This window comes from Rutilus rutilus (genome assembly GCF_951802725.1).
Source record: "Rutilus rutilus genome assembly, chromosome: 17".
NCBI classification, from domain to species: domain Eukaryota; kingdom Metazoa; phylum Chordata; class Actinopteri; order Cypriniformes; family Leuciscidae; genus Rutilus; species Rutilus rutilus.
In genome coordinates this window covers 29,234,114-29,255,514 of record NC_140230.1, presented here as the reverse complement: position 1 = coordinate 29,255,514, position 21,401 = coordinate 29,234,114, and the positions used below count along the sequence as shown (strand labels likewise).

Here is a 21,401-nt window from a genome sequence, read left to right as displayed (position 1 = left end):
CACCCCCATTAGATATTTATCTACGGTTATAACCATCATCACTCAATAAGCCACCTCGAATACTTTCAAAAAGCTTTCAGTGCTTTTTATGAGTGCAAAGGTTTAATTGGCCAATGAACTCTGGAATAAGCATTGCAGCATGAACAGAAGTAATGAAAACCTCCCTGTAGGCCAGGAGTACCTCCATTTCACTCACTACAGAAGAGAGTGTTCTCATGTATCAAAATCTCATGGATCTCACATGAAACTTATTGATTTTTTTAGCAAATATATCTAAACCAGGGGCGTCAGAGAGCAATCTCTATACAAAAAAAATGATTGGTTATTAAAGTTTCGGGTTAGTAAGAGATTCATACTTTTATTCATCAAAGACCCATTAAATTGATCAAAAGTGACAGTAAAGACATTTATAATGTTACAAAAGATTTCTATTTCAAATAATGCTGGGTTACACTTTATTTTAAGGTGTCATTATTACAGTGTAATTATATATTTAAGTACTCAGTAATATTAAGCAACTACATGTACTTACTATAGGGTTTGGGTAGGATCAAGATTTGGTTGAGGGTTAGTTGCATGTAATTAAGCATAATTTACTGTTATTACCTGTGTTACTGTGTTACCTAATGCTGTTCTTTTGAACTTTCTATTCATTAAAGAATCCTGAAAAACATTCTCAGTTTCCAAAAAAAAAATATTAAGCAGAATAATTGTTTCAACAAAGATAAAGTAATGTTTCTTAAAGGGATACGAAACCCGGTAGTATTTTTGAATGACCATGCTTCCCTCCCTCATGTCCCCCTGAGACGAGAGATTTCTGTATTTTTTCTGTCTGGAAAAAAACCTCAGATGACGCAAAAATCGTCATTTTGCGTCATCAGAGGCTTTTTTGGCCAGAGGCTAGTGACTACAGCCAGGATGTAGGAGCTAGTACCGCATGTTTTCAACACGCCTGGGTTGGGATCTCACTCACAGAGTGTTCAAATAGTGTCAGCCATCTTTTTTTTTTAAGCTAAACTAACAGGCTCTAGCTCTGTGGAGAAAGCTGAGTAGTAGGGGTGACCATACGTCCTCTTGCCGGGATTTCGGCTTTTGCTTTCTACAGTCGCCATTCATTATGTTTACATGCACACCTTTTGTTTCAATCGGACTGAATTCACTCCGTTTGGTGAATCTGAATGTAGTGTTTCCATGAATGCTAAACAAGTGATCGGTTGATGTGCGTTTTAGCATTGCTAAGAAGATTCCTGTGTTTTCGTCTCGGTCGGGATCCGTATGAAGCAGAATGCATGACCTGCAAAGCTGGCACGTACATGTCAGTGTCAAATAATTTAAAAATAATGAATGGCGATTGTAGAAAGCAAAAGCCGAATCCCGGACATTTTGGGCAATCTCAAAATCCCGGCCAGGCATGTCCAAAAAGCCCGGGCAGACTCGAGCTGGGGCGGACTAACTCGTCACAGAGACTCACGTTAAAACGGCGTCTTTTCAGTTTCGAGTCAACTAGTAGCCTAATTGTATCATTTCTTCCGATACTGCCATCTGTAACCGGTAGGCGTGGCTTGGGAGTGCGAAAGCAAGTGCATTCTGGGAGTTGTTGTCTTTCATCCACATGAAATACAAATACAGCTTTTCTCAGTCTAGAAGGCACCAACTTCTAAAATAATTTCACATTTCTACAACATAAATGACCCAATTTAAATACACTTTCATCTTTCCAGCGGTGAAGTATCCCTTTAAGCACCAAATCAGCATATTAGAATGATTTCTGAAGGATCGTGTAACACTGAAGACTGGAGTAATGGCAGTTCTGTCATCACAAAATATATATTTGTTTAATATATTGAATTTTTAAATTGATCAAATAAATGCAACCTCGGTGAGCATAAGAGACGTCTTTCAAAGCCATTAAGAAATCTTACCGAGCCCAAACCTTTGAACAGTGGTGTATATATGTAACGAAGCACCAGACTCAGTTGGATCCATTTGCAGCTTTATTAAGAATAGTCGTACAGGCAGGGTCAGTAACAGCAAACAGGGCAATGGAGAGAACACAGAGAACATCCGAGAAACAGGCAGAGGTCAGGGCAGGCAGCAATAATCAGAATCCAATACACAATCCGAGTCAGGCCAGGCAGAGAGACAATCAGAAAATGGGTAAACAGTCCAAGGTCAGAAATCAGAAAGCAAACACGGGAAATAACGCTCAGTAGTGATAGCCGGGACAAATCAAGACTTTGCAGAGAAGTGTGGTGTGGAAGTGGCTTTTATGTGTGTGTGTGTGTAAATGAGGTGCAGGTGTGTTGCGCAATCAGTCCCAGGTGTGAGGCATGATGGGAATTTGAGTTTGGGAGAGAGTGGTTAACATTCCGGAGACGGATCCCTCCGGTGGTGCGGAGGAGACGGTACGGGAACCGCCTCTGTAACAATATAATTTATTTGCATTAATATTTTAACCAATTTAACATGCAATGTAAGTTCAGTCAAGATCAGTGGCTAAAAATATATATAATAAATAAATAAAACAGAAATTTCCAGGTTGCCTATGATCCTGGGAACAGTGCAACTAAAAATACTGAGTGCCCCATGCATTATCAAAGATGGGAGGTATATTGGTACAGCGGGTGGGGTGAAGACTGGCCTGCTGAAGGAGGTGAGATGACTGGCATGGACAGATCTTAGCCACATTCACTCACTGGAGAGAGAGAGAGAGAGCGAGCAGACCTCCATCCTTTATCAGCTCTCAGGTATAGTTCAACCGTTTAGGTGCAAGGTGCTCAGGGGCAATCAAAACACTTTCTTTATGTAAGTGTCTGTGCATGTTCCTGAAAGGGCAAAGAGTTGGAGCATAACAGAGGCTTCCCATGCCCTAATGATTCCTCACCTAGAGCTGTTTCTAAAAAGATGTCATACCCATCACAGGCAAATAATCATCCCTCTGTCTCTCTCTCTCTCTGTGTATCTATGGCTTCAGTCTCTTAACATGAATATATGACATTTATCCAACGGAGTAGGAGGTAATGAGATCTGCAGTGAGTCATGTAGAGGAAATTTGCTATTAATTTATAACAGAATAGGTTTCTAGTGACTACATCAAAGGCACCATTTCCACAAATAATTGCATGGTGGTATGCCAGACCATTAGTAAACATACAAATCCAGCTCCATATTTGTACCCATTGTGCTTTTATAGCACATGTTGAATACAGTCACAGACTACTCATATAACTCTTGCATATTTGTTTTTTAAAAATCTGGCAGTCGATGGCAGTCGAATATTAAGGTTTTTGACATTATTTTCTTGAGAAAAATGAGAATTAGACCTCAGATTCCATGTCCGTAATTCCTAGCAAAAAATCTAGCATTAATTTTATCTCAAACAGATTCATTAAAAGAATGTATTGCTCCACCACCTGCATGACATCAGCAACCAACATGGTTGAACGACAAATATGCGACCGTACGGTTTCAGGAAACAGTCGTGACTAGCTAGTTGATATCTTCAACGATGCATCATAATAGATAAGCAGCGAGTTACGTTGTCGTCACATTGAGAACAGGAAAGACACAAGATTCTTCCTATTCTTTATCCCATGTCTCTAGGAGAAAGGAACTCAATTCACACGCTTGGCACAGGAGGCATCTCCCTTAATCTATGTAGAAATGAAGAGCTGCATGCAGTAATCCAGAGCACAGAGAACACAATCAAAGCAGCATTAACATTAGAACTGTTTTTATGGCATCTGTCATCTTTTATTCTTCAACAGCTTGGAAACAATGTGGAATCAACAGCTGGTAAAAATGCTGTTGTGTTTCATTTTCTTCTGCGTTTCATTCTATTCTGCCCCAAAACTGCCAATGTGGCACAGTTCACAAGTTTTTAAACTTCATCAACCATACAGCCCTGAAAACAGTTAACATTCTCATGACATATAATCATTTGTGTGAGATGGCAAAATCTCAACTTGGAAATCATGATTATAACTGGTAAGATTAATAAGTTCACACATAAATTAAGATGTCAGTGTTCTCATATTGTCATGTTTGAAATAAAGAGGACAAATTTATGAACATAATATTCACTTTTGTGATCGTTGGACATTTAAAATCTGGTCATGAACTATCAATTCAACTTTAAAAAAAATATTTAAGATATAATTAAGGTTTTTCCATTGTGACAATATTTTCAAGACAAAGAACATTTCCCCCTCAAATTCTCATTATTGTTATGGGATAAACATCATTCTCATTATTGTAATACAGTAATGTAATCATTTCTGTAAAAACTCAAATTCAGTACAACAAACACTATCATAATGTGTATTTTACTATTTAAATAAAATACTACCACTATTTATATAGTACTACTGGCCACTTTATTAGATACACATGTTCAACTGCTTGTTAACGCTAATATCTAATCAGCCATGACATGATACATGCTACATTTAAACTGAGCATTGGAATGGGGAAGAGAGTTCATTCAAGTGACTTCTAACATGCCATGGTTGTTGGTGCCAAACGAGTATTACAGAAACTGCTCATGTACTGGGATTTTCAGGCACAATAGTCTCAATGGTTCAATGAGAAAATATCCAGTGAGCAGCAGTTCTGTAGGCGAAAATGCCTTGTTAAAGCCAGAGGTCAGAGGAGAGTGGTCAGACTGGTTCAAGCTGATAGAACAGTAGCACTCATTACAACCAAGGTCTGCAGAAGAGCATCTCTGCACGCACAACACATCCAATCTTAAAGCAGATGGGCTACAGCAGCAGAACACACACCGGGTGCCAATCCTGTCAGATAAGAATGGGAAACTGAGGCTACAATTCGCACAAGCTCACCAAAATTGGACAATAGAAGATTGGAAACGTTTTCTAGAATGATGAGTCTCGATTTCTTGGAGTAAACAGCATGAAAGCATGGATCCATCCTGCCTTGGATCAACAGGCTGCTGGTGGTGTTATAATGGTGATATTTTCTTGGCACACTTTGGGCCCCTTAGTACCAACTGAGCACTGTTTAAACACTACAGCCTGAGTATTGTTGCTGACCATGTCCATCCTTTTATGACCACAATTTATTCCCATTAGCATGTCACAAAGCTCAAATCATCTCAAACTGGTTTCTTGAACATGACAGTCAGTTCACTACTTAAATAGCCTCCACAATCACCAGATCTCAATCCAATAGAGCAGTGGTTCCCAACCCTGGTATCATGAGTATCTATTACTAGTAACGATTGCAGCAACTAAGCAGAAAAATCAAAGACCAGAATCGAAACAATAATAATCTTTATTAATCCAACGGAGCAAACCCACCCAGTGACATCGCAGGTTGTAGTACTGCAAGATGGCGGCGCCCTTGCTACAAAAGCTATAATTTTTTTTTTTTTTTTTAATGGTTATATCTATCTTGTTTGTCATATAATTTTTGATTAAATCCATTTACTAAATATCAACTTGACTGCCTGCTTCATTTCCACTTTAAAATCATGGTTATGTTTAGACAAGTTCACCATCTCATATAATTATCTGTGTTCTCATATGGTCATGTTTGATATGAAGAGGATAGTTTTACAAAAAATAAATTAGACTTTTCACTTTTGCAAATGTTGGACATTTAATATTTGGTTCAGATCAACACGGGGTCAAACTATGTGACAAGTCTAATAATACTAATAATTTCAAATGGACTCAATTTAGTACAGCAATTTGGACAAGAAAAAAATCAGTGTGGTGTCCTAAGTCAAGCTATTTCCATAACATTCCAAGGGTAAAAAACACACTTCCAAGGTAACATTATAGAGCTGCTGTAGCATCTCAGTAAAAAAAAAAAAAACTTTGGCTTTTGACATGAGACAAAAAAAGGCATGGAAACAGAAAAAAAAACACACAAAAAAACACAGCATTTTATTACTACTCAGTAGCCTGGGAGACTTCACTGAGTTCTCTAAATCTAAGTTTCACATGTTTCACCTTATATTTCACCTGAGGAGAAATAGAAATGGCCACAAATGAGACAATTGTTGAACCTTAGCAGAGTTTGTGACATTTGAGATCTCTTCTAAAACTCTAGATAAGATTAGTGTATATTTTAGTATCTCAGAAATCAGAGAAGCAGATAAACCAAAAGTCTTAATTTGCTCTCCATTTATTCTCAATGCTTTCTAGGAGAAACAAGCAGAGATCTCATTCCTGATTTTTAAAGGATGGGAATGTCCATTAAATTCACTGAGAGTTTAACTCTTGAGTGCCAAAGAAACTGAGATGTGCAAAATGTAATAATCACTGGCCAAACCTTCCAAAGCATAGGGCAGAGATGACATGAGCCCGGTCTGACCTGCAGATATATGTCTTAAAGCAAGGAATAGATGAAAAGATCAGATGGTGAGATAGGCACAGAAGCTGTAGAGGAGATGAGCGTGACCTCTGGGCGATGTCAGGATGCTCTAGGCATCCCTGATTCATCGCTAAACACAGAAGAGGCTCTGCAGAGATGGGAGAGGAGCTGGACAGTGCAAGCAGAGTGATGGAAAGCTGGTTCGGAACAAATAAATCCAGAATTATGACTAGGAAGTCAACCAAAGGGCATGTGCAACCCATTTGACCTCCATAATGTGATGTGTTTACAAAAGTAAATTGAAAGAAAAAAAAAGAAACAATCAAGTTATTACTCCATGACTTTTTGCACAGATGAATCCTGCACAATAACACCAGGAGCATGTCATTTTGATTTCATGTTGTCTTTAAAACAATCACATGTACATTTTATAAAGGCCTAGGCCCTAAGGAAAGGGATGTTCCTGAAGTGACACTTTCACTAGGCTACATAATTATCCATTTTCTTGCGAGTGCCATCAAGATTACTTGCCGCGAGACTCCGCCCACACGCTGTTCTGATTGGCTGTGGGTTTTGATTGATTTTTACGCATCTCGCAGTCATGTCGCGTCTAGTGTGGACAGACAAATTATTTGTCGCTGGAATCTTATCGTATCGTGTCAGGATAGGACACTGTGTATCACTCACTTTCATTAGGACTAATATACTAATATACTGACTGGCTTCATCACTGTCTCCTCTCCACCAGTAAGCTGGTGTGTGGTGGGCGTTCTGACGCAATATGGCTGCCGTCGCATCATCCAAGTGGATGCTGCACATTGGTGGTGGTTGAGGAGATTCCCCCATCTATGTAAAGCGCTTTGAGGTCTCAGAAAAAGCGCTATATAAATGTAACAAATTATTATTATTATTATTATGAACGTCTCTGCAAATAGTATTCCTATCCCAGTGTGTGTTTCAAGGACATAACAAGACATTTGCTAATAATGTGATCACAACAGGTCAACATTGTTTACCAAGACCAGATCATGTGACTTGCTTCAGACCTATTATGACAACTAGAGACTAACGGAAACCAAACCAGTTGTTCTCAGAAGACAGTTTACCTCACAATACTCAGTGATGATGCAGAAGGTGTCTCTCTCCAGGAAGCTGGTGTAGAACTTGAGGATGGCAGGATGGTTCAGCTGAGAGAGAAGCTGAGCCTCTTGAATGGCATGGACCGTCTCATTGGGTTTCAGATCGCCAACATGAATCTCTTTTAGCACCTTCCTGCACAATAAACCACAGCGAGGAGGGTAAATAACATACCTTGAGTTGAATTATACTATCTTAGCATCATTAATATGCTTCAATACTAAATGCAATTTACACTGAATGAAGTCTCTTGTGCTGACCAAAGCTGCACTTATTTGATCATAGAAACAGTAAAAACATAAGTATTGTGAAATCTGATTACTTTTAAAATAACCGTTTTCTATTTTACTATATTTCAAAATGTCATTTATTCCTGTGATGGCAACGCTGAATTTTCAGCATCATTATTCCAGACTTCAGTGTCACATGAGCTTTTAGAAATCATTCTCATATGCTGATTTGATGCTCAAATATGATCAATTATTAATGGTGCTCATTTATTAATAATGGGTCTTATTATGATGATCATTGTTGAAAACATTGTTAATATTTTTGCTAATATTTTATTTTTTAAATAGAAATCTTTTGAAACATTATAAATGTCTTCACTTTCCCTTTTGATCAATTTAATCAATCAGTTTAATTACTTTTACCTAATTGCTTTTTAATTACTTTAAACTTTGAATGGTAGTGTATCACAGTTTCTACAAAAGTATTAAGCAATACAACTGTTTTCAACATTAATAATAACACGAAATGTTTCTTGAGCACCAAATCAGCATATTAGAATGATTTCTGAAGGATCATGTGACACTGAGGACTGGAGTAATGATGCTGAAAATTCAGCTTTGCCATCACAGGAATAAATTATATTTAAAAATATATTAAAATAGAAAACTTTTTTATTTATTTCACAATATTACTATTTTAACTGTATTTTTGATCAAATAAATGCAGAACTGGTAAGCATAAGAGACTTCTTTCATTATTCTTTTGACCAGTGTACTTTATCAAATGACAGAAACAGCAATAAAAATGAAGTATATACTCTATTCAAGCATTCTACTTTCACAGAAAGCTCTAGATTGACAGCTTATCCAACCGGCAAAATAAAAAAAAAAGTTGTTAATGAGATGGGCTGTGGGCTTTGCTCTCAAGAGCCCTCAAAATCAAACTGCTCATCTCGTTGCTTGTTCAGCCTTTAATTTTGCACAGCCTCTCTTAAATTTCCTACTGTCTGGAACCTGCCACCAATGCTGAGTTGCACTGTATTTATATAAGCGTCACGTTCCTCAATTACCAGCTGTAGCCTGGCTCCAAAAAAGTCATTTAGGGAAGAACAGATTGTTTTCCCTGACCTTTTCAAGCTTGAAGGGATCGGGAAGCCAGGGCCACACTTTAAAATGTAGTCTGTCATTAGCGCACAAATTATGAAGGGTCATTGTAATTATTCTGCTTTTAGTGATAAAATGAAGGGAGAGACACATCCATTGATAGAAAGTTGCCTTGGCCTATGTGACCTTTTGCAACGAGAAATCAGCCATCTTCTGATGCATTTCAGATGAAAGACACTCAAGGCAAGACATCTGAATGAAAACGATAAGCATAAATTATCATGCCATTATTAAATTCTAAAAACTAATGGTCTTGAATAATGCAGAAATTGTGATCATTAGCCGTTTTTAAAAACTAAGAATGATCTATATGATAAATGGAGAGGAACTCTGTGGAGAATAATTGTTCCTCCAGTCGGCAGCAAAATATGATCGCCACATCTGCAGATCAAACTTTATGCACTTCATAATTCAAGTTGAAGGGACAAATAAGGAATGCTCAGAGCGGCTAATTTAATCCCATCGGCTTTTAGCAAGAAGAAAAATGCAAATGAGCATTTAACACAAAGCAGGGATTTAAAATCATATTTTACTGACCTTATTTCCAGACCTTAAGGGAGTTAATCAAATACCACCAACAGAGATGAACGCACTGCATCTGCCTCCTGGTTTTGTTGTAAATTGGTTCTCGGCTCGTTGAAGGAGAACTCTCTTTTACCTCTCTCTACTTCAACATTCTGTTCTTTCCTCTTCCTACTTGAAAATCATTACAGCAAAGGGAACAGGTAAAGTGCACTTCAGCACAGCAATGCTGGTCATGGATTGCTCTCATTCTTCACGTTTTCCCGGAAGCTGAGACACGGACCTAATAGCTAATGTGTTTTTAAAGATGCAGAAAAGCAACTCCTTAATGGAGTCATTCAAATTCTTTCATCGCTGGCGGCTCAGGTCGTTCCAAGCCCACACGTCTTGAGTCATTTTCTGCTGGTCATAATTTTGAATACAATAATAAGGAATGGGCAATTGGGCACTGGAGCTTTTAAGCTCCAAAACAAAAGTCCTCTATGTGACTAGTGTGCTATTTAGGTGGCGTCAAATTACCAAAATTGCGGTGCGAATTCACAGGCAAAATAATTGTTCACTGTGAATAGTGTAGTGATGCATGAAGCACATCTCACACAGAAGTCACTTTCAAACCAAGCAGCTTTCTGTTGGTGAACACGGCAAATTCGTGTGAAATCAGAGTGGGGAAATTTTCCGCTCCCAATCGCACGGATTCCTCTTGAAATTCCACAGTGGTAAATGTGACCATACCTTAAGTCTTCTGAGACCACTGGACAGCTGTGTGACAAAACGACATTAATCGCAGTTATATATTGGATCATGAGTCAGTGAGCTGAAACAGATCAGTCTGATTTCATGAATGAAACATTCAGGAAGATTTTGTGAACTCGCTATAGAGCCTCTAAGAGAATTTGGTGATAAAAATGATATTTCAATGCTTTTTTGCTCCCCCGAAAAACGTTTGCTTTCCACAGAGGAAAATTTGCATTCGCTTGAAAAAAAAAAAAGTTTTGCAAGAGAATGCAAAAGTTTTGCGAGCAAATGCAAAAGCATTAAAATATAATTTTCCTCTCATCTAGATAATAAAGATAATAAATTATGAACGTTATTAGAAATTACGTTTGAACAGGGTTTTAACCACAAGTCTTTACCACCATTAACAAACAATTTCCAGTATGATAAACTTGATGAGGTGTCATAAAAACTCAAATAACAAAAAATGATTTTAATGGCACAAACACTATAGGTCACACCATTCTGAAGCTCACACTAGCAGGACTCACTTTAATAAAGAGACACACAGAGAATCATTACACTGACTTTGACAGGTCAGTCTAATTTCGAAAATCTAATTTCGTCTTGGCCACGTCCTCTCATGTATCATTAGAGCTAACATACCTTTATAATGCATTATGTCACAAGAGCAATCTAATGAACCATTGAGCTGATGTTGTGGAAAGACTAACATCAACTAAACACCCTGCATTATGGATTCACATTAGAAGCCTCTACCCTAAATAATGACAAGAGATCAAAACAACCACATAATATTATCATCCATAAGGCTGTCACATCACCTAAGATATGTTTGTGTTTATCCATTTCATTTAAAGTATCCAGTCAATGAATGCATAAACTAGACTATTCACAACTGATCATCAACATCAACCTACAGTTTATAGGATGAAAACATGTCAGGGATTTTATGTTCTTGCGGTAAGATGGCACTTAATAAATGTGCTTAATAAAGTAACCTTTTTATGAACATTTAGCATAAGGCAATGAAGACTCTCAGCACTTATTGCTATTGTACATGAATAATACATGAAAATTCACTCAGTCACAATATGTAAACATATTTATCAACATTAAATAATGACAGATAGACATTCCTTCATGTCAAAGCAGATATGTGCCTATATTATTTGTTCTTACCAAGACTGTAATACAGTATTGAACCCCTTCCATAATTCATTACAGTTTCTAGTTTTAAAAATGTGTCAATGACAGATATGGGTCATTTGAACTCCTTTATTCCTTTATAAATAATATACTGCTGTACAATCTTATTATTACGTTTATCTCTGAAGATAAATAAAGAAAAGTGCGTCTGTTCTCTCTAATAGGGAGACATAAGTATAAAAATGTGATAGGGGAGTGCGGGGCACAACCTAACGCAGGGTTAAATGTAACACGGACCTTTTACATAGTTAGTCAGGGTCAAGCAGGTTGTGTTTCCGCTCTTTATCTCTTGCTGCCAGAAGACTGTCTCCCGCGAATTTGTGGAAAGTTTTGATAAGATTCTGTGAAGATACTGGACAAAGAGTGTTTTGACACCATGCAAGTGCATTTCTTCATCATAATTTTTTCGGAGTCTGAGTTGGCTGTGTACGCCACTAAATCTAACTTTATATTACCTTAATCACTTGTTGGCTAAAACATAGCACCATTTTGAAACATATCAGCAACTCCTAGCAACTGTTAGCTATAGGCTTAAAATATGTTTTACCCAGCGGGGTTAGTTGTAGCACAGTGTTACAGCTAAGCCTCCAAGTGTACAACGATAATGAAATGAAAACAGGGAGCCACACAATTTTTCAGGTTTGAATATTTATTTATATATTTATTTTGCCACATTTAATTTTGTTGGACTTTCACAAACAATGTTGGAATTTTTCCACATTTGTTAACTATGCGTTGTTCACTTGTTTATTTATTAAACAGCCTGTTTTTCATGCAATAAACCCTTTAAAATTTGATTTTAAGCTCGTTTTTATTATTATTAATGTTATTATTATTAATAATAATAATTTGCATGCAACTGCCACACACAAATATAATTCAATTACAATTACAATATTTGATGATTTTATTTATTTATTTATTTATTGCAAAACTGTGCATCCCTTTCCTATAGCTCTATCCATGATATTGATCCATAATAGAAGGATGATTGGATGAGGGATGGATGTATCTATACAGATGCACAAACAATATGAAACTATACAAATAAAATAGTACTGAATTATGTGTGTTACACACAAGTGTTACAACTAACCCCTCTGTCTGTTACAATTAAACCTGCATATGGGGTAAGTTATAACATTTGCACTTCTGTCACTTTCAGTGCAACTGTACAAAAATGGTAGGTCCTAGAAAAAAACATTAAGTGCTCATTTGTAGCAGAGATGTGTATGTTGCTTGTGTAAAAAAAAAAAAAAAAAAGATTAATCTAACTTATTTTTTTAAATAATTGAGCCAAAACCAAAATGTGTTAGGTTGTGCCCCACTCTCCTCTGCAGAGTTACTATATTATTTCTTAGCGCAATAAGAAATCAATTTAATTTATCCTAATTGTGTGATTTAAATTTTAACCTTACCATATTGTTTCACAATTTAAAGAAAAGCTTAGCTAGACCTCTTCAGATTGAAAATACTGTACCATCGATAAAAAACATCAATCACTGAAATTTCCTGTGGTGAATAATTGAACACGCGTTCATGTCCCACTTCTTAGTCTCTCTCTGGAGGCATAGAGGTAATTTGAGATCTATTTTAAGGATATAGGAAAGCTGAGCAAATAACCAACAGCAATCCTTTGCAATTTTAAACTGCATGGTTCCATATTTTATTTCAACCTCGAGATCAGAGGAAGCAGGTATGAGAGTAAATGTTGACCGACTCCTGCTCATTTTTGCAATCTATATCCTTTGAATTAATATAACCAAAGCCTTGGCCAAAATTGAACTGTCAACCTATCTATGAGTAAATAATTACACCATACACCATTACATCAATTTTAGAAAAAGCCTGGCTACAATATCAAAGGATAATGTTTATCATCAACCATAGTAACTGAGCAACTCTCTGGCAAAATATTTTACTTTTTGAGGTGTTGTTAAGGCCGGATAACCTTAAAAGGTACTGTTGCAATTACCATGATGTGTAAAGTAAAAAATAAATGGAGAGAAAATCCCCATGATACATAAACCAGGTCAGCAAACGGATGTAGCTGCATCAACCAAGAAAGCCCCAAATCTGTCATGCAATGGTGTGCAAAGAAAAGGATAGAGGTGCCTGTGAGAGAGAGAGAGAGAGAGAGAGAGAGAGACCAGTCTATACGAGAGTCTGGGCACTTGAAAACAAATTGGGAGATTTCTGGTGGACCTGGACACAAGTGGAAGGTTGCATAGCTGAGAGCTGGATCATGAGGTGAGCAGAAATAAGCACTGCTGCTAGGAGGCTCCAGGGAATCTTGTCTGACAGGCAAATCCACTGAGGACAAGCTGAAAGTGGGCTCGCGGGGCCAAATGGAGAGAAACGCTCCCCTCCTTGAGTGAGATTAGCTGCCTCTGGCCTCTGAGAGGAGAATATAATGATATTCAGAATGATCCAGATCTGCTAGTCACTAATGTTTTGTGTTAAATGACTGCCACATTGTAATAAAGAGACAATGGAAATTGGACAATGGACAATGGACAATTTAAAATGGAAATACTCAACAGGGGTCAAGAGATCAAATCAGCAGTCACAAACGACTGGAAAAAACATTTTGTTTCCACCATTCAAAATCTGATCTAATTTCAAATTGAACCACTTCTGTCATCACAAACACTCCTTGTTCAAAAGAGTTCATGAGTGATTCGTTTGAGTCCGATCTTTTCCATTAATTGATTCATCCATACCCAAAGCCTTCTGAATGAATGGTTCACTAATCAAGGGTGCGTTTCCTTCTGCTAATTAATCCATTCGAGATCTCTGAGATGCTGCTGTTCCGAACATGCCACCTAATGATTATTTCTCTCTTCCATGTATTTTTTCTTTATTTGATGTTTGATTCATTGAGGATTCCCTCATACATCATACTCTGGAGTTCCCTTGCACATGTGCACTCTTCAAAAAACGGTATACAGTAGAATGCACTGAATGTTAGACAAAGTCCACATGTCATTTAACAAGAAACTATGCTTCTAACCACATCCAGAGATTGTTCCAACCACGTAAGTTTGCGATGCTGTTTGCGAATGCTAGTTGAAACTATTGTTTTCTGGAAACACCAAATCATCGAAATATGTTGGTATCAACGGAACTCGCGACAATAGTTTGCGAACGATGCTTTCGGGAAACGCACCCCAGACTGATTTCAACTTCAATCAACAAATTTCGATCTGTTCGTTACTCAAATGTTTTGTATTCTTTTGTGTTATTTTTAAAGCTTGAATATTACTAAAACTAAATCTGAAAATAAATAAATAAAAATAAAGCTGTATAGAAATATTACCCCTCATTTACACTGCACATGTGCGGTGCATTACGTCTGCGACAAGGTTTTATTACGTCCTCCACGCGGTGCCAACTCACACCAGGAGCATTTCAGAAGCGGAGCGACTGGATGCGCGAGACCACGTGATTTGCCTGTCTGACGTGGTTTTTCTTGATTTTGGGGTTTCTACCATACAGTCATGGTTTCTACCAAGGATATTGGTGTGTAATACGTTTGGGAGTTTGCACAGGGTGTTTATTTTGAATTTGACAATGTTTTTTTTTTTTCTTTTATTTTGTATTTCTGGTGCGACTTGGACGCGCGTCCGTCAAAAATAGACTAGGCACTTATATTTTGCGAAGCGGCGCGGAGGCTTCTGAAACGCGCCGAGTCGCGGCCGGTGTAAACACAAGCATTGACTAGAATGGGCGCGATCAGCTCCGGTAGCCGTGTCGCAGCCGTAATGCGCCGCATACGTGTGCGGTGTAAATGAGGGGTTAAAAGCATACAACAAAATAACTAAAACTTTAACTAAAATTGAAACCTAAAAAATTATTTTAAAAGATAATTAAAAATATTAATAAATACTATAATAGTAGCCAATAGAAATAATACTACAATAACACTGATGAAGATTAATTATGTGAATTAATTATTCCTTATACAATATGAATTGTGATACCTGAACCAGGACAAGGTGTTTAAATAACACACCTGCTATATAATAATCTTCTTTGTTCCATAAGTATATGGATTTAATTAGAATACAACACACCCTTGCGCCCACACAGTGATACTTTTGGCACATTTGTGAGACCATTAATGAACACCAGAGCAGATGACAGGCAGCTCTTCTCTGCTCACATTCATTTTGTTAATAAAGATGTAGTTTGTGTAAAAAGGTCACACTTCTCAAAATGGCTCCCCATCTGGATAAAACACAGATCGTGTCACATTGAATATTTGAAATCTTAAAGAAATGGTTCATATAATTAAAACCCCGTTTCATTATTGTCTTTCTTCTGACCCAAAAAGAACCCAAAAAAAGAAACGTCCAGCAGAATGTCTGAGCTGCTCTTTTATCATGCAAAAAAGCTAAATAAGCATCATAAGTAAATGACTTGTGTATTATATTGCAAGTCTCTATGTGACTTTTAAGTGATAAATGAGGTGTGAAAGCAAACACAGACCAGAGGTATGCAATACGCCAAAACAACTTTGTGTAAAAGTGTAAAACAAATGTGTCTTAAAATGTTATAAGGGACCTCAACATTATTTTCAAATCACAAATAAGCAAGAAGCACGAACCTAAAAATACACAGTGTCTACAGATTTACATCATCATCTGCCTATTAGGGCTGGGTTAAAAATATCGATTTCTCAATTTTAATCCATTTCTAATTTTGAAGAACCAATATCAATTCTTAAATCCAATAAGTCTATGCTGTTTTCAGTTGATGAACGAACAAAGCTCTGTAGTGCGCGCACCGCCCATCCAATAAACTGGTGCTTTCTATATGAAACAATGTCTCAGCTTTCAAATTCTGTCTACTTTTACCATGAAATTCAAACAATAAATACCATTTTGCCACTCTTTAGTGTGGTGTGACAGATCAAGCAAAGCGGCAGCACGGAGAGCACTTGAACCGATCATCTCTTCCGCTTCATTACTATTTGCAGCACGAAATAAGCATCAATGAACATCTAAAGGTATGTTGAAAGATACAGTACAACTTACTGAAATCCGTACCATGTCTCAATCAGTGTTTCAACTGCGGAAAGACTTCAATAAACAATGTCGCATTTACCTCAGAAAAGCTATTCAATGACCACTCGTAAGTCAGTGGTCGTTAGTCAGTGGCCGCTGACTAAAACACTCGTTAGTCAGCTAGAAAAAACAACAACCTCTAGACCAGTTATTTTTATATCTTAATCTGTTCTTCAATATTTAATGTATGTTTGAATAAATCCATAGTAGAAACATATTTACGTATTTATTATAATGTTATTATTATAAAAACTTCCTTATGTGTAATTTAAATCTAAGTAGCCTACAAATCAGTTCATTTTTGTTGTACCAACTGGGGTTCCCTGTACAGTTTACATCATAAGTTGAGATATATTTTTTTCCTTGAGGAAATTTGTAATATACTGTACCTGATAGGCTCCAATTAATCGATATCGAATTGAATCTATTCAAAATCAAACAGAATCACAATCGAAATTTAATCAAATCATGAAATTTGTGTGCCTATAAGATTCCAGGAAGACTACAAATAGAGCACTTTTGACAAGGGACCCACAGGATGTGAGCCCTATTTTTGGGGCAAATCCAGAATAGGAAGTAATTTATCTGGGCTAATAAAGCCCAGTGAGAAGCCAGCTGGAGGAAAGGGGTACGGCAGTCTCAGCTCACAGCGCCCAGCACTGACATTTGGCTCTCACAAAGAAACAAAGGAGTTCATAGCACTGTAAGAGCCACTGAGGCAGTAACAACAAAACACACACACAGCAGGATTTTTTTTAAGGCTGAGAAAAGACTAAGGAAGGACAACTGGTGCATAAGTGGAGAAATGGACAGGAGGTGTGGTGGTCTCCTGAAGGTGGGCATTCAGGTTTGGTGCCAGCACTCTGCATGTGACAGGTCAGAAGCTGGCGAACAGCTGCGATGGACTAACAAGCAGAAAGCTCAGGGTTAAAGGAACAGTAACCCGTAGCATGACGCCATGCACGCGCCCGTGGGCAGCTAAAGTGTGGAGCTCTTCCTAATTGGCCTCCATTTCCACCAGCATCTCTCTAGCTTCTAGCTTCCAGTTTCATCTCCTCGTCTGATACGGGTTTCACAGAGAGGCTACGTCATCAAGTGTGATAGACAGAGAGAACAGTTAAAGTCAGCATGAAACAGAAGTCTTTTCATGCTTAGTGTGACTTATATCTGAGAGAAACAGCTCCTCTAACAAGAAAAAATGTAGGGTGAGAGGAAGTTATTAGGGCACATGAATAAAAAAAAATCATTGATTAATCATTTATAATAAATACTGCAATATTCCATAAAAAAAAATAAGATTTTGAATTCATGAAAACTTTCATGAAAAGCATCAAATGAACAGACAACTAGCTCTTCTCCAAATGGTTTGCGTTCTGTTTATGAATCTAATTATACTCACAGACCAAAAACTGTAGAAATCAATATGTGAAGAATAATATGTGATCAGTTGGTCTACTCTAAACGGCTAAATAAATGTGGTGAGCAAAAGGGGTGAACGGGACAGGGCTCTGCGCTTCAAGGTCTAAACGGATGAAACTACTGTAATCCCATTCATCTTAATGGCAGTTGCTGAAATGGCCCATATACATCTCCAAATTGAATTTCAGTCTGTTCCTCACAGAAAACTATGACTTTAGAAGACTTGAACTACAGTTATGATATTTTTATGGTGCTTTTGCATCGCCATGAACTGTAATTTCATGGAAAAGAGTGACTGTCACAATTCTTTTTTTGGGTTAGTTAGATTTTGCAACGATTTTTTTTTAGAGAATTTCATTACTTATTCAGCAAGGACATATTACATTGATCAAAAATAACAGCAGAGACATCTATTTTAAATAAATGCTGTTCTTTTGAACTTTCTATTTATCAAAGAATCCTGAAAAAATGCACCACAGTCTCCACAAAAATTAAGCAACAACTTTTTTCAACACTGAACTATTTCTGAAGTACCATGTGAAAATGCAGCTTAGCCATCACAGGAATACTATACATTTTAAACTACGTTAAATTTAAAACAGTTTTTTTTAAATGGTAATAATGTGTCACAATATCACAGTTTTTTTCTTCATTTTTGATTTTTTTTTAAATGCAGCCTTGCTGAGCATAAGAGACATCTTTTGAATGATAGTGTCATTGTGATTCTCAGATGTCTATAAAGAGACACGAACCTACTGCATGTAGAAAATCAGTTGCCTATGAAAATTATCAATAGTTTAGTGCTCGTTATACAAAGATATTTTGGCACCAGAATCAAGAGCCATGTAATAAATACAGAAGTGACACAGCCAGACATTTGTTCTGTTCTGAGAGCAATGTCCTCATAAACTAAGACCCGTTGGTTTTAATTTACTGTGGGAGCTTCACTGCGAACTGAATCCGGGTAAGATGTAATATTGCCACGATCTCCTGAAATAATGACTCACAATTTCCTTTTTTCTTTTCTTATCTCTGTTTCAAAAGCAAACCTGCCTGTTTAAGACTGCGGGCCTCCACAGAAGCAATAAATCAACTTCACAACATATTTCACAACACATTCAGATGATACCAGCGAAGCTTCCCTCAGGACTCTTAACAGATTTGAATGTAAAAAGCTTTATGCAATTTAGGTAATATTCCAGTGACAGGCCATTTATTCTCTCTAACAAATGCACCTATGCAGAAAAATAAATATTTACTAACAATGAAAACTGGATCAAGCAATGAGAGTATTAAAACGATACATTTTGCTCTCTAATGAAAGCGTAATAAAGAATTTAATGGTATACCATTTATGATCATAAAGAATAGGCCTAATAGATGTGTTGGTAGTAACATGAAGGATTCCTCAATTATCTCAAAGGAAACCAATAATGACTGGTTAGTAGTAACAAAGACCAATGCTGCTCTCAGGTGGCCGGACAAGAGAAGAGAATTTGCCATTTTTTTTATTATTTCAACAATATTAATTCAGTGCACATGCATATTTTCTCTCATGCACAGGATGCATCTGGAATAACTCATTAAATCCAACACAAAAAACATATGCGTAATTTAATACAAAGTATGTATAGGACAAACCTCAATAATCCCTGTAAACGTCATGCAGTAAAGGGGTACTATTTACTTCAAAATGGGATTTCGATAAAACATGGCTGCCTACAGTAGAAATTCGAAATAAGTGCAGAGAAAACAGAGAAAATCTTCCCTTTTGCCAAACAGGTAAGAAAACTTCAAAACCTATTATGAACTAGGCATGTTGCCAACTAAGGCCAATTATCATGTTTCTTTTTTTTATAGAATTTTTAACAATACATATTGTAAATAAATACACAATTGTTTTGATAACTCAACACATTTTTTTTCTATTTGCATCATCATTCATTCAGTCATTTGGAATTATAAAAGAATACAGACACTATTTAGATAGGTGGTCATACAAAGTTCTGTCATGAAACTCTAGATGGCGCAGGATGATTGGTCCTTAAAGCTGACATATTATGCCCCTTTTCGCAAGATGTAATAAAAATCGATGGTGTCCCCAGAACGTGTCTGTGAAATTTCAGCTCAAAATACCCTCCAGATCATTTATTATAGCTTGTCAAATTTGCCCCTTTTTGGGTGAGAGCAAGAATGGGTCGTTTTCATGTTGTGGAGTTACATTGATTCATCTCATCAATCTGCATGTACCATCAAGTTGAACTTTTACACAAGTTGACAGTTCCATGAGGTCTTTTAAGACAATTGTTACATTCTTTGGTCAAATAGTGTTCTGTGCTCATCTGTGCAGCAACGACAGAACAGTTTGCATGCTTTGCTCGAATTGTTGCCATTGCGTCGCTTGCAAAAAACCAAATGGGGGCGCCATGGGTGGAAACGTGCAGATTAAGGGGCGGTAATATTATAATAAGATCCCCTTCCAGCGAAATCTGATCGGCTTATTTTTTGACATGCTTGCAGAGAAAGGCTTACCAAAACAAAGTTACTGGGTTGTAACTTTTCACATTTTCTGGGTTGGTAGATGCAGCGGGGACCAGATTATAGCACTTTAACACGGAAAAAGTCAGATTTTCATGATATGTCCCCTAGCTTGCAATGACACCATTCTCTATAGGGCACAGGTGTCTGGTTCCTGCTGTATCAGTAGCCAATGAGCTCGCTGCTAAAACTTCAAATACTTGGTCAGCAATTAATTTAACAGTGCTCTGCGCTTTCAGAAAACCTCCACCTTCCCCAGCCCCACCTGCTTTGGCTAATTCATGTATGGTTAGATTCAGATAAATATCTTATATTAAATTGGGTGACGTCCACCTTAGAGATAATCACTATATTTAAAATGAAACCATCTTATTTAAAAATATATCATTAATCTTATAATTTGATACTACTGTAAAGCTTTATTAAATTATTATGGGATTCAATGCTTTCAGAATCTTTTTTTTTTATATATATATATATATATATATTTTTTTTTTTTTGTATTGTTAAAATGAACATATTTCAATGACAGTATATTTATTGAACAAAAAATAATATTTATTTTAATCAAAATAAACCGAAAATAGTCCAAACTTCGCTAAAGTGATTGTTTTGAACAAGTATTAACTTACAGTCTCTCTGCTGCGACTGCCTTTGTGTCTTTAACAAGATACACAGTGCCGAAGCTTCCCTTCCCGAGCCTCTGCTGAATGATGTATCTGTTCGCTATCAGGCTGCTCAGGTCAGAAGATGTTTGTGTGGGAGAAGCAGGATGACAGTGTGTTTGTCCTGGACGCTCACGAAATCTGGGCATTTTTCAGTCATGAATCCAGTGCAGCCAAACTGCAAAGAGATGATGTCAACAAATGCTCTCGTGACGTTATTTCTTTTTCTTTTGTTTACTTACTTTAGTGTTTTGGTATTTGATGTTCCTGAATTTAAAAATTAGTATAAGCAATACAAACAACATTCGAATCATAAGAACGACTTTTCTCTCGTCAACATGCGTAGCAAAAGCAAAATAAAACAAAAATACTGC

The 21,401-nt window shown here is 37.0% G+C and overlaps 1 protein-coding gene across 1 annotated transcript in view; it reads right to left on the bottom strand.

Annotated features, from left to right (window-relative positions):
* The window catches only part of nek11 (NIMA-related kinase 11), a 59,020-nt gene extending 37,815 nt beyond the window's left edge, over positions 1-21,205 (bottom strand). The window contains exons 1-2 of the mRNA XM_084385917.1: positions 20,995-21,205; positions 7,446-7,611 (exon numbers count right to left, since the gene is read on the bottom strand). Coding sequence (XP_084242043.1) covers positions 7,446-7,611; positions 20,995-21,176 — 348 coding nt within the window. The 5' untranslated portion in view covers positions 21,177-21,205. The remainder of the gene's footprint in view (positions 1-7,445; positions 7,612-20,994) is intronic.
* Positions 21,206-21,401: the final 196 nt, after the last annotated feature.